Source organism: Xylocopa sonorina, chromosome 3, assembly GCF_050948175.1.
Source record: "Xylocopa sonorina isolate GNS202 chromosome 3, iyXylSono1_principal, whole genome shotgun sequence".
Lineage (NCBI taxonomy): Eukaryota > Metazoa > Arthropoda > Insecta > Hymenoptera > Apidae > Xylocopa > Xylocopa sonorina.
Window position 1 is genome coordinate 16784969 of NC_135195.1, and position 15977 is coordinate 16800945.

General features: G+C 34.7%; 3 protein-coding genes across 3 annotated transcripts; 1 reads left to right on the plus strand and 2 right to left on the minus strand.

Moving 5' to 3' along the window:
- Positions 1–1365: 1365 nt before the first annotated feature.
- Bcat (Branched chain amino acid transaminase) lies at positions 1366–5128 on the minus strand. The gene is made up of 7 exons (XM_076911099.1): positions 5048–5128; positions 4148–4255; positions 3849–4058; positions 3467–3697; positions 2413–2716; positions 2115–2272; positions 1366–1974 (listed from the first exon to the last, which is right to left on the minus strand). Exons 1-7 carry the CDS (start codon positions 5066–5068, stop codon positions 1783–1785), a joined length of 1224 nt encoding a protein of 407 aa, XP_076767214.1. The 5' UTR covers positions 5069–5128; the 3' UTR covers positions 1366–1782.
- Positions 5129–7305: 2177 nt separating this feature from the next.
- On the plus strand, positions 7306–8921 carry Pak3 (p21 (RAC1) activated kinase 3). The gene has a single exon (XM_076911097.1). It carries the CDS (start codon positions 7354–7356, stop codon positions 8881–8883), a length of 1530 nt encoding a protein of 509 aa, XP_076767212.1. The 5' UTR covers positions 7306–7353; the 3' UTR covers positions 8884–8921.
- A 2912-nt stretch (positions 8922–11833) lies between these two features.
- On the minus strand, positions 11834–15081 carry LOC143433647 (dihydrolipoyllysine-residue acetyltransferase component of pyruvate dehydrogenase complex). The gene is made up of 11 exons (XM_076911092.1): positions 14821–15081; positions 14300–14481; positions 14036–14229; positions 13761–13935; positions 13520–13683; positions 13240–13391; positions 13018–13166; positions 12758–12934; positions 12460–12644; positions 12277–12377; positions 11834–12146 (listed from the first exon to the last, which is right to left on the minus strand). Exons 1-11 carry the CDS (start codon positions 14945–14947, stop codon positions 11977–11979), a joined length of 1776 nt encoding a protein of 591 aa, XP_076767207.1. The 5' UTR covers positions 14948–15081; the 3' UTR covers positions 11834–11976.
- Between the last annotated feature and the right edge of the window lie 896 nt (positions 15082–15977).

The window sequence follows — 15977 nt, forward strand, 5'->3', positions numbered from 1 at the left end:
ATAAGACTGCGACCATCTGTAAAACAAATTTATACAAACAGTGCACAGAATAGGGGATCGAATTAATTTTTACACGACCTACAAGTCACAGTTACGCAATTAATTCCTTAAAAATGCTCAAGGTCCAAGCGGATATGTAGCGTTTCCAAAAAATGATGCGCTAATTTATTTTGTTCGATCTGTATCAAACTTTCAATTTACAGTTTTCTACACGGTAGTTGCATACTTTACAAACATTACAAAAATGCAACTGGCAACTGTATTTACTCGCCTTTGGATTTGTTATAGTTTTTTACGTTACAAGAAATATAGATCGGAATTCCCATTATCCCTATCCATAAAATTGCAGCGTATACCATTTTTTCCTGCAATAAACATAACATTCTAATTAATTGGATATTCTCAATAGACTTTAAACGTTATAGGTTATAATATCTTTATAGTGAAACATTTCGCTTAATTAACTATTTAATACCATACGACGCATACATATTCTAAGGTAGCATAAAATTCGTATAAAATTTAGCTTAGCGGAGCTAGCTGATCAATATGAATTTTAAATAAAAATATATATAATCGTACGAATTTTCATTTTCTATTGTAAATAATCTATCAAATATATATATTACGTAATTGCGTTCAATAAGAATTACACTTACGGCAAAAGACATTCGGACTCTTGGAGGTGTAGAAAGATACGTTCTGCATTGATTCTCGGACAATTTCAATAATCCTGGGGCTCTTTTGACTACTTTCTGAATTGCGAACATATTTTGTTCTGTAAAATTCTTGCTCTGTGAGATCGAAACCAGACAAAGTACGTAACCACACGCTGTCGTTCGATTATACCACTGATATTGAATGCGCATGACCGGAGAAAGACAGTGAACATAGAGAGGAAAGTCAACAAACAGTTTCGGAAGACATGCGTAAAAGTAATCCGAACGATAGATAACACAGTTATCCATGTTATATATGTCGTATTATATATTCGGTACGAAACAGTTGATGGATTCATTTTTAGTTGACTATTTCGCTTCAAAGTCGGAAATTAAAGTTTGAAATTTAACCTGTTCGTTCGATTGAAATATTCGTACAATCATCTAATATACAATTACATACTCAATGCTTACTGAGAACGTAAAGTCTCGCTCACAGTCTTAATAACCTTTAAATATAAATAATAAATATATTGTATTATCTGCGTAAAATGTTGCTTTCATTTGAATTCGTACAAATAATATGTAATTAACAAATAATTTATACGATACCTGTAGTCGTTGGTATTAAAAGTTGGTATAAAAATACACAGTGTACATACACATATAGAAAAGATATTAAATATAAATATAATATAAAAACGTGCATTTGACATATTTATATTTTTATACATAAATTCACTTATAATATGTAAAGAGAGTCATTCAACATACAAACTTTGTTCTCGCATACATATATACAAAAGATCCTTATATATAAGTTTATACCTAAATCATCGTATTAGTTTCTAAAGCTCCTTAGCTCTTAGCAATCATTTTACCGTCAGTAATAAACAATTAATCCCTGAGTTTTATCTCAGATACATGTTCGCTCGTGAAATGTTGTTCCATACAAATACTAACACACGCACACAAATAAATAAAAATTCACATCATTTCCATAAAAAACGCCATACTTGAAACACCATTAACATCGTCTTCGATGAATAGTAACAATTGCAAGGTATCATCCGTGCTAATAATAACGTAATAAATAATCATACAAATATCTAATGGCCCGCTTTCATTCGATGGGTATCGCCCAAGGATGGTCTGGTATAACTCCGTATTGAATGTCAGTTAAATGTTTCAAAAACATTTTGTAAACAGGATCGGATTGCTTCATAGTGGGTATATGCAACGATCGTCCAGCAAAGTCTATGTAGGATACAGGGCTAACTGCGCAAGCTGTTCCTGTCCCGAATAATTCCAACAACTGAAATAAACATTGTCTCATACAACAATAATAATAATAATAATAATAATAATAATAATAATAATAATAATAATAATAATAATAATAAGATTCTATAATTATTATAATAACGTAATAGTAAATGAAATAAATAATCATACTCTGTTTTCCGAAAGTAAATGACAGACTTCGTCCATACAAAACTTCCGTTCGCTAACTTTAAATTGATTCCATTCCTTACTTAATGTTAAAATGGAGTTTCTCGTAACTCCAGGAAGAATTAAACCATTTGATAACGGTGGTGTTACTAATTCCTTTTCTAAAATCATAAAATAAATATTTATAAACGATAGTCTCGAATCCCTCGGTAAAATGTATACGCGTGTACACTGTAAAATACACTCAACTATGTAAATGTAACAAAGAATTGCATGGAAAACATGGCAAAATGACACTCACCACCATCATCATTTACATAAAACATGAAGACATTCATAGTCCCAACCTCGGTTACTTCATTATCTTCCCCGTAAAGCCAGAGTACTTGCTGCAAACCTTTCTCTGCAGCTTCTCTTTGTACGTATATAGTAGGACCATAATTGCTACCTACTTTATAGTTACCACAACCACCTGGCCATGCTCTTGTATATTTAGGATCAGCTAGTAAAGATATACCAGCTTCTGATTTTTTGAAATAAGGACCCACAGGCGATAAAATGACATAGAGTAAAGCAGATTCGGAAGATGCAACGCCGAGAGTGGGCTATACAGAAAAGTAAAAAAAATGATAATTTCTCGTTTTCTTCATTTTATCAAATTACTTTACATTTTCACCGATACAATCTGAAAACTAGATACTTTTTTTTTATCAAAAAACATTTATCTTTTTCTGATACTGAACTATTCGGAACTGATAAACTTATTTTCCAATTCGTATGAATCGTTTCTGGGTTTGGATAAGCTTTTCTAATACGAATGTTACATCATCTATATGCATATAAATCAGCAAAATCATACGATACAATTTACAAAGAAACAAAAAAGCATGCGATATCATCATGTTTTTAATGAAAATTTTACCATAATAGCGACTCTAGTAAAATTACTGTCAGATATTAATATCATCCATGCGATAATAATAAAAAAATAAAAACAAGCAATACGCGATAACATAATTCCAATCGATTACAATTCATTTAATACTGTAGATATAGTTGTCCTTATTATGCTATAACAACAGTGCAATGTAGCTTATCGTAATGTAATTTGTTATCCAACTATATGTTATAGCCTTGTCCCAACAAAAGAGCATCGTGGCCATGTTTATCACATATTATCATTAGGTATTGTGAAATACACTGCTCACTTTGTATGTATATATCTGTTTTCATACTACCATACATGATACGATTACCATTCCTATCGTACGACTGATTACAATTTATAAATGTTTTCGTTTCTCAATATTGTCCTATATCGAAGAAAATATTTCTTTTCAGATATGAACACTTACATCTATTCCTATTAACGTTGGTCGTATATACAAAGCAGAAGCAACAGAATGAGGCACCCATTCTTGATCTATACCAATTAATCTACAGCAACATTTGATTAATTCCTCTCCGATAAAAGTAGGTAGACCAGTCCTCATCGCCGAATTGTTCATTCTGTCCATGTTTAATTCTGGCCTAAATATTCTTATCTTTCCATCTACTCCTCTATAAGCTTTCAAACCTTCGAACAACTAAAATAATAATATCCGCATTTATTACCTAGGTAAACGCAAACCATTAACGTTTCTCTCTGTTATCATCGAGATAATTAGCGACTATAATCGTTGATTACATATCTTGTAATATTACATTCAAATAAAAGCAAAAGTAAAACACGCGTACCTCTACGGCATAGTGAAGCACTTTCGATGCTGGATGAAGAACTAGATTTTCAAGCGGAACGATTTCTGGTGCTTGCCAACCTCCCAACGCTTCGTGATAAAATATCTTTAACATATGATCCGTGAAATATTTACCAAACATTAAGTCGCTTACGTTAGGTTTTGCCTGTAATCGTTCAGGTCCTGCAAGACGGACCGACAGATCTGCATACTACAAGCGGAATATTAATGCATGTTGCTTAATAGTAATTGTTCTAAGAAACTATCGAAGCGTATATTCTCAAGGGAAACGTTGTATACCTTGAAAGAACGTTCTGGTTGTATCACTTTTTTGTCCCTAATTTGTAGAGACGAACTCCATTTGACATTAGCCTGAAGTTGATTCAAGAAGTTTCCGCGCAACAAAGTCTGTATAAAAAGAATTTTTAAATAACTTTTCATTGATACTATCTGAAAATGGTATAATTTTTTCTGGGAAATGTCGTAGAAATTGTGTAACGTTAGAATTTTCGATTCGTACCGGTATTACGAAATGTCTGTTTACACATATCCGAACGTGGTTACATAACGCTATTTTGCAACTAACATTAACATGATAAACTGGAGTTAAATGCATCGATGGTTTATCTTTTGAATCGTTTAGTGCGGCAAATTTTGACTACGGAAACAACATGAAAGGTTAGGTTTTCAGAACAGACATATTATTAACAACTAGTGTAATAATTTCACTAGATTTCTTATGTATTACCGATTCGAATGAATATTTGATCAAATAAACACGAATGTTGAAATTCATCGAATGAATCATCGCAGTCGAGCGTGAATTTGATCTTTTTCCTCTTAGCCATCTCGAGCCACGTGTTACTACGCATGTTCAAATGTCACCAGAGAACTTTTAAGGGTTGCGCGCGGTAATGTGTTGTAAAAAATAAGAAAGTGATTTTTTCAAAGACTGAAAAATAGAAAAATTTTTACTAACGACCAGAACGAGCTTACAAATTAGATCACATTTTATACATTATATACGAATTATTTTATTGACGAATATTACAAAGGTCATTGGAGAAAAAGGCATATATATATATATATATATATATATATATATACTACGGTTCTACGACTAGAAATTTCAAATACCAATGTCAGTTGTTTGAGGTATTTCAGAAGAAGGTAAATAAAAAGCCGAATAATATTATTTACCTGAGGTCGTAACTGAACCATGGTAATTCGACGAGGATGAACAGCCGGGAACTGGCCAATTCTTTCGAACGATGATCCTCGGTGCGCAAACCAATCCACAGTAACAGAAGAATAAAAGGATGCGGGTTGACCACTTGATAAAAGAAACCTTTACGACGATTCTTCTGAAACTTATTGCGCACCTTGCGTACTATAACACAGGGTTGTAATTGTCGAAAGGAATAAAGAAAAACTGATACGAGAGGTAAGTAAGAGTCATGGGTAACGCTGACTTCTTAACTGCTTAAAGTGCAAGTTTAATTTAAAACACATTTCAACTATGATTATACAACGAAACACTTGTGTGTATCCGTTTCCTCGCGCGTTCTCGAATAATCTCTTTGCATTGAACATTGGTTAATATTTTATTTATTAACACCAGTAGAAGGCACGAGAGACAGAAGGAGGAGAAAGACAGAAAGAAGCAAAGAGTCCCCTCCTTACATTCGGGAATAAAAGAGTGGGGATTCACCGATTTATTACACACATTATGTACTCTAATATACGCAGTGCTTAGGAAATGGTTCAATTTATTAACATTTGGAGTAGAACCGTATTCCGTTTGTTTCAACTAACTCTCTGCAGAATATATATTTCTTCGAATCGAAAGAGATGAACGTATACGTTATTAATGTAAAAACATAGTTTAATCAAATTATTTAGAGTAATCTATGCCTTATGTTAATCTACGCAATTACGATTAGGAGTGTAATATAGCTGCAGTCGGCGTCGCATCTAAAATTCTACCATAAAATGCTACCATAAACAATAGTCCGATACCAAAGAAAAGTATGATCACCCTGTACATTAAAAATGAAACTCGTGAATACTGTACGATTGGGAAAGGGGAGGAAAAATTCTGGCGTGGTACAATGAGCGGGGCAAAGAATTAAAAACATGTTGATAATACGGCTCGCGCGAACGATAAGAAAGGATAGGAGGAGCGCTGTTGTTTAAGAACATCGAACGTTTGTCGCACGCGCGCGATTCCGAAATGTACCGAACAATCATAAATATTTACCAAAGCTGCATATTAAATAAATATCTGGCTAAATAATTTCGAGTTGTTGCGACATTCTAGTCATTCGCAATCTCTTTGCGTGCAAGATCTCGTGACGGAGTTACCAATTATTGATAAATTACCAAAGATTTGGTTTGGAACGAAATGTAACTATTTCTGTCTTTTCTTTTTTATCAATAGCAAAAATAATATGAGAGGGAATTCGTATATATCTTATCGGTTTTCTGCAATGATCAAGCGTAACTCTACGTCAGGAAAACGATTGCACGGTAAACGATGTAAATTGTATACATAGAATGACGTTTCGATATAAATTATTTAAATCGAATCTCCTAATTTGACTTGAATCGAATAACGTCACCGATAAGTTTCAAAAGTTCTTTTCCTCCATTTTCCTCCCAGTTTACGTACTATTTCTAATGGTTTACTTTCCACGTTTCCTTTCACTTTCCCAAAGATTATTATTCGATAACGCTAACGGTTTCGTAAGTCAATTTAATTTTAATAATCATTGAAATTGATGTGAAATTTTTCATTCGATGAATCCATTTTTTAACGCATTGCATCATCTGCTCTATTATGCGCGTTGCAAGCGATACAAAAACCGAATTATAAAAATCATAAAGGATTCGAGAGATTACGTCAGCTACGACAGTTAAATAGTATCTCGAATGTGAAAAATAATAGCATCTCCACGTTATCTCCACGTTTTATTATAGTTTTATTCCCGCAATCGATCTACCTCCTGCATCGCTGCGCGGTAATCAATGTATTATTTACATACGTTATATACATACGTGTAGATAGATATAAATCTAGCATATAAATCTAGTATCATAGCTACGCATAGTATTCAGACGTATAGTATTAGACGCGAATCGATTCGATGAATTAATAATGGATATCATCAGAGAGAAATAAATAAATCTCGGTCTCGAATTTCTGAAATTCATACGTACGTATATAATATCGTTACGTATAATATCGTTTTCGAGTTTTGAACGATACCGCCATTAATCGGATACGATGGCGGTGGGTAACGTACGTACACGTACGTAGGCCTTCGTCGCGATTGATGCCGATCGTCGTCGATGGAGGGACGAGTCATGTTACGATGAGAATCGAGATCGGGATTTAAAAGTGAGCAGTAGGTTCGTTTGTCGGAGATTTTCTCGATCCTGAAGATCGATCGAGCAATATACGTCGTAAAAAGGAAGGTGGAAAGTGCGCGAAACTGCGCGCTAAAATGAGTCTGAACATAACAAAACTATTCTCGAGGAAGAAAACCGGGCCGCCAGTTGACACAGTCGCCGAGATTGGATTGCCTACCAATGTATCTCACAAGTTTCACGTGAGCAAAAATGCGGAGACAGGACAATTGGAGGGGCTTCCGGACTCGTGGTTACGCCTGCTGAATACCCAAATATCGAAATCGGAGCAGGACGAGCACCCCGCTGCAGCTCTGCAAGCCATTAAATTTTACAATTACTCGATCAAACGAAAGCCGGAGGAGAAAGTGTTCAAGCCGTTCGTTACCGAAGACTTAATCGAGGAGGAGTCGCAAGAGATCGATAAGATTCTCTCGAAAAAATATCAGTCCGAAGATTCGGACGGATCAAGTTCCGCGAGTTCTACCGACAGCCAACTGCAGAGGTTACCGGAGCTTCCACCGAAGGTGAATAAGATCCCGAAACCCACACCGCGCACCCATCTCTGCCCCGATAGAGTCGAGAAAACTCTCACCGAGATTCTCGAAGATCTGAACAGCTATCAAATCGAAGACGAGCATCTACTTGAAAACGAATACGAGACCGAACGGAACAACAAAATAGAGGAGAGCCCCATCTTAAGAAGAAAAACCGAGTGTTCGTTGATAAAGCTGAACGACGAGGAGATCTTTGAAGAACTTCGAACCATCTGCCACAACGGAGATCCGAATCTACGCTTCGAGAGAACCAAAGAAGTCGGGGCTGGTGCTTCCGGCACTGTTTTCATAGCCACTGATTTACAGACCGATCAAAAAGTCGCTATAAAAGATATCGATTTATCCAAGCAGCCAAAGAAAGAACTTATATTAACTGAAATTAAAGTACTCAAGGAATTTCAACATCCAAATTTGGTCAACTTTTTGGACGCTTATCTTTTGAACAAGCACCTCTGGGTTATCATGGAATTACTAGAAGGTGGCCCGCTTACCGATGTCGTTACCGAAACTATTATGAAAGAGGTGCAAATCGCAGCGGTCTGCAGAGAAGTCTTGAACGCTATCAGTTTTTTACATACCAAGGGCATTATTCACAGAGACATCAAGTCGGATAACGTGCTCCTTGGTATGAACGGTGCTGTGAAAGTTACAGACTTTGGTTTCTGCGCCAACATCGATGGCGACGAGAAGCGTCAAACCATGGTCGGCACCCCTTACTGGATGGCTCCGGAAGTAGTGACAAGAAAGCAATACGGCAAGAAAGTGGACATCTGGTCGTTGGGTATTATGGCTATCGAAATGATCGAAGGTGAACCGCCTTACATGAAAGAAACACCTTTAAGGGCCTTATATTTAATCGCTGCTGTCGGTAAGCCTTCTATTCCCAGATGGGACACGCTAAGTCCGATATTTCAAAACTTTCTCGAAAGATGTTTGGCGGTCGAAGTCGATGAAAGGGCAACGGCGGATGAATTATTGTCGCATCCATTTTTAGAAAACTGTGCCGAATTGACAAGTCTGATACCATTGATAAGAACAGCGCAGAGAATTCTTCACAAAGCGTTTCATTGAATATCTTTCTTCGAGTAGAGTAATCGAAAATGTCTCTTTATTTTGACACATTTTGGAAATTCCATTTGTCCAGTACGAAACTATTTTCCATAATACGCAAGCCGTGTAGTTACACGTATTATCGATATTATCATTATCGTTATCATTATTATTATTACTATTATTATTACTATTATTATTATTATCATTATTATTATTATTGTATTTATGTCATCTCGCGTTACCAAACTTTTAACAGAGATAATACAAATTGTACTAACGAAGAAATTACCGGAAGGTAATTTTTGAAGCATCAATGAATTCAATTGTTATAGTCATTCTTTTAAGTAGGATGTAAGCGACAAGTCCGCTGCTTAAATAATTGTGGAAAGTTGTCATTAAACAAAGTCCATTTTACGTGCAATATCTATAGTGCGAACAATTCTTTATATTTATCTTTCGTCGAAACGGTGCAATCTTCCGCATTGTATTTTGTAACAACCTTAACATCTTTCTTCTTCTTTCTTCATAATTTATAATCTCTCCTACAAACTTTTCCCTTGACTTTATTGAATATCAGTAGTAATTATAAATGATAAATTATCTTTTTTTTTATTTACCAAAATGTTGTACTTATAGTTTATTCAAGAACTAAAACTGTTGGGTGTGTCCGCGTAACGTTTGTCGGAGATTCATAGAACAGTAACTTGGAGAAAATAATTCCAATTCAGTCGTAGTACAGATTAAATTTATGACTGATTAAATTTAATAATTTTATGACATTTATGTTTTCAGTATATATCATAACATCAACATACTTTATTTGCTACTATTCGTTTCTTTGCAATTGCATTCCCTTATTGTTTTACAATTGTACAATTTAATAGATCAAGCATTTTACGCACAAAATAGATATTGTAACCAATTTCAAGTATCAATTTCATTAATTAATATCTAATTATTATCGAAGTAGGATTGTTTCTCTGCTGAAATTTTTGCAAACAACTCCCTTCTTATTTTAGTAGCGAGAGGACGGACTGTCTTATGGTTCAGTGTTCAGAGCACACGTATTAATAACCAAGTATTGTAAACGATGCGACATACTGCACATTACAGAATGCATTTCTTAGAAGTTTTTAAGAGTTTCAGCTAGTTTTCTAAGGTTTTTTAACGTACCGGTAACTTTTTTAAAAATTTTCTACCTGTACGTTAAGGCCTAATACCGTTTAAACCGAATGCCAAACTTTAACGAGTACTATTCTACGGTAAGAATACTACCATTTTTGTACATATTATTGTATTTCGAATATCGTTTGTGAAAAATATTTGAATTTATATTTTACAAACAAACATTGTTCATAAGTAGTTAGTTTAAGGTCGAACGATAATATCACAACTGTGATAACAAAACTGGAGTCCTGTAATATTGTATATCTACGTTTATTATTATTATTATTATTATTATTATTATTATTATTATTATTATTATTATTATTATTATTATTATTATTATTATTGTCATATCCTTTTTTTTATTCTTACTCTTTATCTAATTAAATATTACATATTCGAATGAAATTAAATTTAAGTTGACTTTAATTTAACGATGAACAATAGCGTGAACTCACACGTAATGATTTATGGTATACGGTTAATACTTTTTAGATACTTAATCGATTAACGATCAAATACGAAAAAATACGCTTTGTATCACTCTATACTTATGTTTAGATAAAACGTTGTAAAGGAAATTCATAGATTTGGTTAGAAAAGATTCCATAGAAAGATTTCTGATTAAACTTAGTCAGCCATACTTGTGCCTTATCAAATAAATACATACGTATATACCTTTATACCTTAGAAATACTTTTATCGATACGAGGATAAGGTAATAACGGAAGATAATATTTTATACATCAAGGATTTTATATAGACGAAACAACATCACATACCGTTTTAACAATAAATATTTTATTTACAAGATACACTTGTATGATCTTGTACATTTTACTATCCCCAGAATATTCTTCTTAGATTACACCGAGTCCGAATTGCATCGATTCTGGCGCACCGAATGACTCTACTACTACCGGCAAACTAAATATGTAGAAAACTGATCGATCAACGTATCTACGTGAACTGCAGTATTGCGAAATATGTTTTTCTACAGACGAAATAAACCAAAATTTTTTACGATTATTACCACTTCTCTACACTAGAGAAGCTCGCACAGGACTTCATGGTAAATGTAATAGTTTAATTTTTTATTTACAAACATACGTTATTCTATACGTTGCAGTATCATACGCCGCGCCGGAATCGATCAGACTCGGTGCGCATTGCATTTACATACAAATTTTACATATCGACAAATAAAAGAAAAAGAAAGAAATTATTAGTTAAAACAATTACGAATTCTATACGAATTTTACGTATTTACTTAAAAGAAGAATTTCCTACTTTTTCTTTTACACTGGAACTACTGATTTGTACACTTTGAAGTTTATATTAATTAATTACTTTTATATACATATTCTGCAGGCGTGTCGTCTATATGTCTAAAAGCTCTCACCGACTACAAAGTTCGAATAGAAATGTAAAACACGTTAAGCGCATACGCGATAGGAAAATAAGTTTATGTAATTTTAAATTACTTTTAATAGAAATACATAAATGTCGTGAATTCCGTGTTCCAATATTACTGATCTACAATTTCAATCTTAATGGTTTTTACATTCCCATTAAAAATAATTAATTATTACCTTAAATTTGTTTGGCTGGCAGTATCTATTAGGGCAAAGAATTTTTGTCTTTGGTTAAGACCTGAAGTTACAAAATGTTTCGGCGTATAATTCTTAAACCATACCAACAATTATTTAAACATACTGTAACAAAGATAATTTGTGTAGAATTATCTTTTATATTGTTTTGTTTACTCGAAAAACAAGATATAAAATATTTATTTCTCTAATTCGATCATCAATTCTCCAGGTCTTATCTATCCCTTAGGAAATGATATAATGTGTGTGGGGTGGGGATTTACATAAAAATTTGTATTAATAAAATCTAAGTTGCTTTTCCAACAAACTTCAAGGATAAAAATTTAATTAAAGGTCAGTTCTGCGAATACCTCAGCGCCCGTAGTCTACCAGCAACAAGGAATGTTGGATCTTCCAACATGGCTCGTAAAACGGCTAAGAAATCAGCAGCTTGGTCTTCATCGATCGCCCGTCTGTCGTACGATAAGGTTGTAGATATTTTTGTTCTTTTCTGTAGAGCACCGTCTATAAAATCAAAAATCCATTTATATATTTACACAAAACAACTGTTACGATATCTCCCGCTATATATATTTCTTTTCGTTTTTCATAATAAATAAATCGTATACATGTACAACATTTTATACACGTTTACCTAGTTCTTCCCGACCACCTCCAACAGCAAGTATTGCTGTCTGAGGGGGATTTATAATAGCAGAGAATTGCTTGATACCAAACATTCCCAGATTAGATATTCTGAAAAATATTAAATTGTATCACGTATAAACCTCTAGTAATTTTTACACGCATTACGTTACACATAAATTTGTTTCCCTACGTGAACGTCCCTCCTTGGAATTCTTCCGGTTTTAATCGACCGCTTCTAGCTTTTTCAGCTAATTCTTTGATATCTTTCGAAATATCCGCTACACTTTTAGCCGTAGCGTCAAAAACAATCGGTGTAATAAGACCTGCATCCGTAGCAACTGCTATAGAAATGTCAACTCTTGGCATACGAATTATCTGTGAAAAAAAAGTACTTTTAAATTAATAAACTTTTTTTTCCTTCTTACATTAACATAGCTTTAAAACTGAGATTTTATTAATCTAATTTATCTAAATGTATGTATACAAACTTGGCCATTTTGATATAACGTATTGATAAATGGACACTCGACTAGTGCGTGCGCGGCAGCTTTCGTAATAAAGTCGTTTATCGAAGTATTAATACCATCAGCTTTCAGTTCACTTCGAATTTCCATTAATTTATCTATTTTGATGTCAATATACGCATAAGAATGTGGGATACCACTCTAAAAGGTTGTGTTATTTAAATTAGTATCTTTACGTGTAAAAATTTGATGTGCGTTAGGGCTAGAAAATACTTTGCAACTACTTTTGATTCCCCGAGTCTTTTCGCAATGACAGCTCGTATATTGGAAACCGGAATATCTTCGTAGGCAGAGGGACGACCGCTGGGCACATGTGTCTTTGAAGGACTAGGAGCTCGATCTTTCTTATCCCTTTCGGCTTTAGGTGGCGGTGCTGTTCGATTAAGAGAGGATGTATATCGTGGTGTAATTTCTATTGCCAATACTTTTCATGTTTGCCCGTTTACCTATTTTTGGCGGTGCCTTACTAATATTATTCGCTTGTATATAAGCTAAAACATCACTTTTCAGTAATCGATTAGGCCGCCCGGTACCTTTTACGGACGCTGGATCTATGTTATACTCCTCCAACAATCGTTTCACTGCTAAACCATACACTCTGGAAACACGAATACAATTATATTATATTATATTATATTATATTATATTATATTATATAGATCATTATAAGAAAACGTATTATTGTCGTAAGTGTGTAAAATCGTGATAAAAATTTCTTCAACTTACTGTCCACTTGGTGCAGATGTTTTATCGGGTACCGCTGCCCCGGCCACTGGAGCTGCTGCGGATGGCTTAGTAGTCGTTGGTACAGCAACATTTTTCCAATCCATTCCTTTCTCTACCGTAATAGCGATTAATTCCCCTACTTCAACTTGACTTCCTTCAGGAGCCTGTTAAGTAAATTCTTCGATAGATAATGGAATTATCAATTCGGAACATGCGATAATATTCGATAGAAATTATGTACAAGGATCTTTGCAAATATGCCTTCATCTTCTACTTCGAAAGTCATAACAGCTTTGTCCGTTTGAATTTCTGCTAGCGCATCTCCAGGTTCGATTTCGTCTCCTTCCTTTTTAAGCCATTTTACTATCGTACCGGAAGTCATTGTCGGCGATAACGCTGGCATGCTAACATTGGTTCTGAAAACGATATAATTGGTTAAATAGAAAGTAAAAGAGCATAGAAACGTACAGAAATCTAACTTAAATCCTACGGATTTACATCAAGGGACATACGTACTGGCCAGGTGGCGGCGGCGTTGGTGCGCCTGTAGATGGTGCATCAACCGACGCAGGAGGTGCAGCCGTGGATGGTGGAGTCGCGGGTGCAGCTACAACCGTATCTGGCATTTCTACAGACTTCCAATCTTGGTCTGTCTCGACGGTAAGCGCAATTAACGTCCCCACTTTGATATCTTTGGTTCCTTCTGGCACCTAACAGAGGTGCCATTAGTCGAAACATTATAATTTTAATTATGGAAACTATGAGTCTTTCGACGCTTACGATTATTTTCGCAAGAATACTCTCGTCGTCAACTTCCATGGTAACAACTGCTTTGTCGGTTTGAATATCGGCAAGCGCATCCCCAGCTTCGACTTTATCACCTTCCTTTTTGAGCCATTTGACAATGGTACCGCTTTCCATAGTCGGCGATAGGGAAGGCATTAAAACCTCCTTTCCTTTCACTGAAAATGAGACCATGCCGACATTGAGGTAATGAAATATTTGATTGCATAATAGGCTGAAATAATATTATCTAACACATGCTCGTAGATTGAAATGGATGAAACATAAGAGAATTAATTGACAACGATACTCTCAGTTTTCGAATTGATATTCGGATTAATTGCTATCTATCTGAAATAAATGTTATTCAAGATGATAATACTAATACTAATAATAATAATAATAATAATAATAATAATAATAATAATAATAATAATATACATACAGTTTGCACGTTAACCTCAATTCAATCGCAAAACGATATGTACTAGTAAAATATTTCTGAATAAATTGCATACCATCGAGAATCCAGCTTGTATGGAAACATGATCGCTGATATTTTAGCGGCAGAGAAACGCGGGGTACTATACGATTACTATTTTTGATAGATAAAAGGGCGATCCTAGGTATCATCATTTGCGCCATGTTTAACACGAAGAGTTAACTGCGTCCGTCCATGTAATACACAAGCGGTCGATTTGTTGGATACGTATATATTCTCAAGTTGATACATTAAGATTGCTCGAAGGCAATTTTGACCTTCACAATGAGAATTTGCCCACAGAGTATAGTCATACGGAGAGAGCACAGCTCTACGTGATAACAGAAATCATAAACATTGCACAGCATCTCGATCTATATAGCAAGGTCCTACATCTTTAAAAGCTGCTCTAAAGTCCCGTGATGGCTAAAATAGATGATTAACACGAAGCAAGGATATAAGATTATACACTTGTGTTTAGTATTTTTTATAAAATCTAACTCGATGCAGCGATTATTGGTTGCAAGTGAGAATGTAAAGTAGCTCTTAAACCTCTGTTATGTATCATTTTTATATTTCCCGCTACGAAGGTAAGAGATAATACCGATCGTACTCTGTGGGTTTTTATGTGGTCCACGATATTTTCTTCTAATTAACTTTTGCTGAGGATGGCTTTTATGTAACAAGTTTATTTAACAATAATAAGTCTTTACAATTAGGGTACATTGAAATAGAAATTTAGAAATACAAATCTAGATTTGGCAAAAGGTAAATTTTGATGTGCACTCTTTGATGGTCAAGAAATAAGTGAATAATTTGAAAAGCGTAGAAATTTGAAAGACGTCGTAAACGAGAGTCTCTTGTTTATAGATGACGTGAATGTGTCTGCTTATATGAAGAAGTCGGTAAAGTCAGTAACGCCACAACTCTGGAACCCGTGGCGCCATCTCTTGGAGAAGCCCTGAAACTGTTCGGGTTCTGGGAAACTGTTCATTAGTTCCACTACTCTCCGCAGAGATGGCGCTAGTAGTTCTCGGGTAGACTTCACTTCGCTGTCGATAATTATGTGCGAGCAGTTTGAGCACTTTTCACAGAGATGGCGCCACGGATTCCAGAGTAGGGTCGGTATCATCTATCTCGCTCTTTCCTATACCTTTCTTATATACCTTTCTCGCTCTTATTTATAAAGCGGGA

Excerpts from the sequence above, each read along its gene's own strand:
- LOC143433647 (XM_076911092.1), bottom strand. The coding sequence starts at position 14,947 with ATGGCGCAAATGATGATACCTAGGATCGCCCTTTTATCTATCAAAAAT. Across the intron at positions 13,167-13,239 it reads TAAGGCACCGCCAAAAATAG|CACCGCCACCTAAAGCCGAA; the intron begins GTAAACGGGCAA and ends TTAATCGAACAG. Across the intron at positions 12,935-13,017 it reads AAAGACTCGGGGAATCAAAA|AGTGGTATCCCACATTCTTA; the intron begins GTAGTTGCAAAG and ends ACAACCTTTTAG.
- Pak3 (XM_076911097.1), top strand. The coding sequence starts at position 7,354 with ATGAGTCTGAACATAACAAAACTATTCTCGAGGAAGAAAACCGGGCCG.
- Bcat (XM_076911099.1), bottom strand. The coding sequence starts at position 5,068 with ATGGTTCAGTTACGACCTCAG. Across the intron at positions 4,256-5,047 it reads TGGTTCAGTTACGACCTCAG|ACTTTGTTGCGCGGAAACTT; the intron begins GTAAATAATATT and ends CTTTTTATACAG. Across the intron at positions 3,698-3,848 it reads TGCTTCACTATGCCGTAGAG|TTGTTCGAAGGTTTGAAAGC; the intron begins GTACGCGTGTTT and ends TTATTATTTTAG.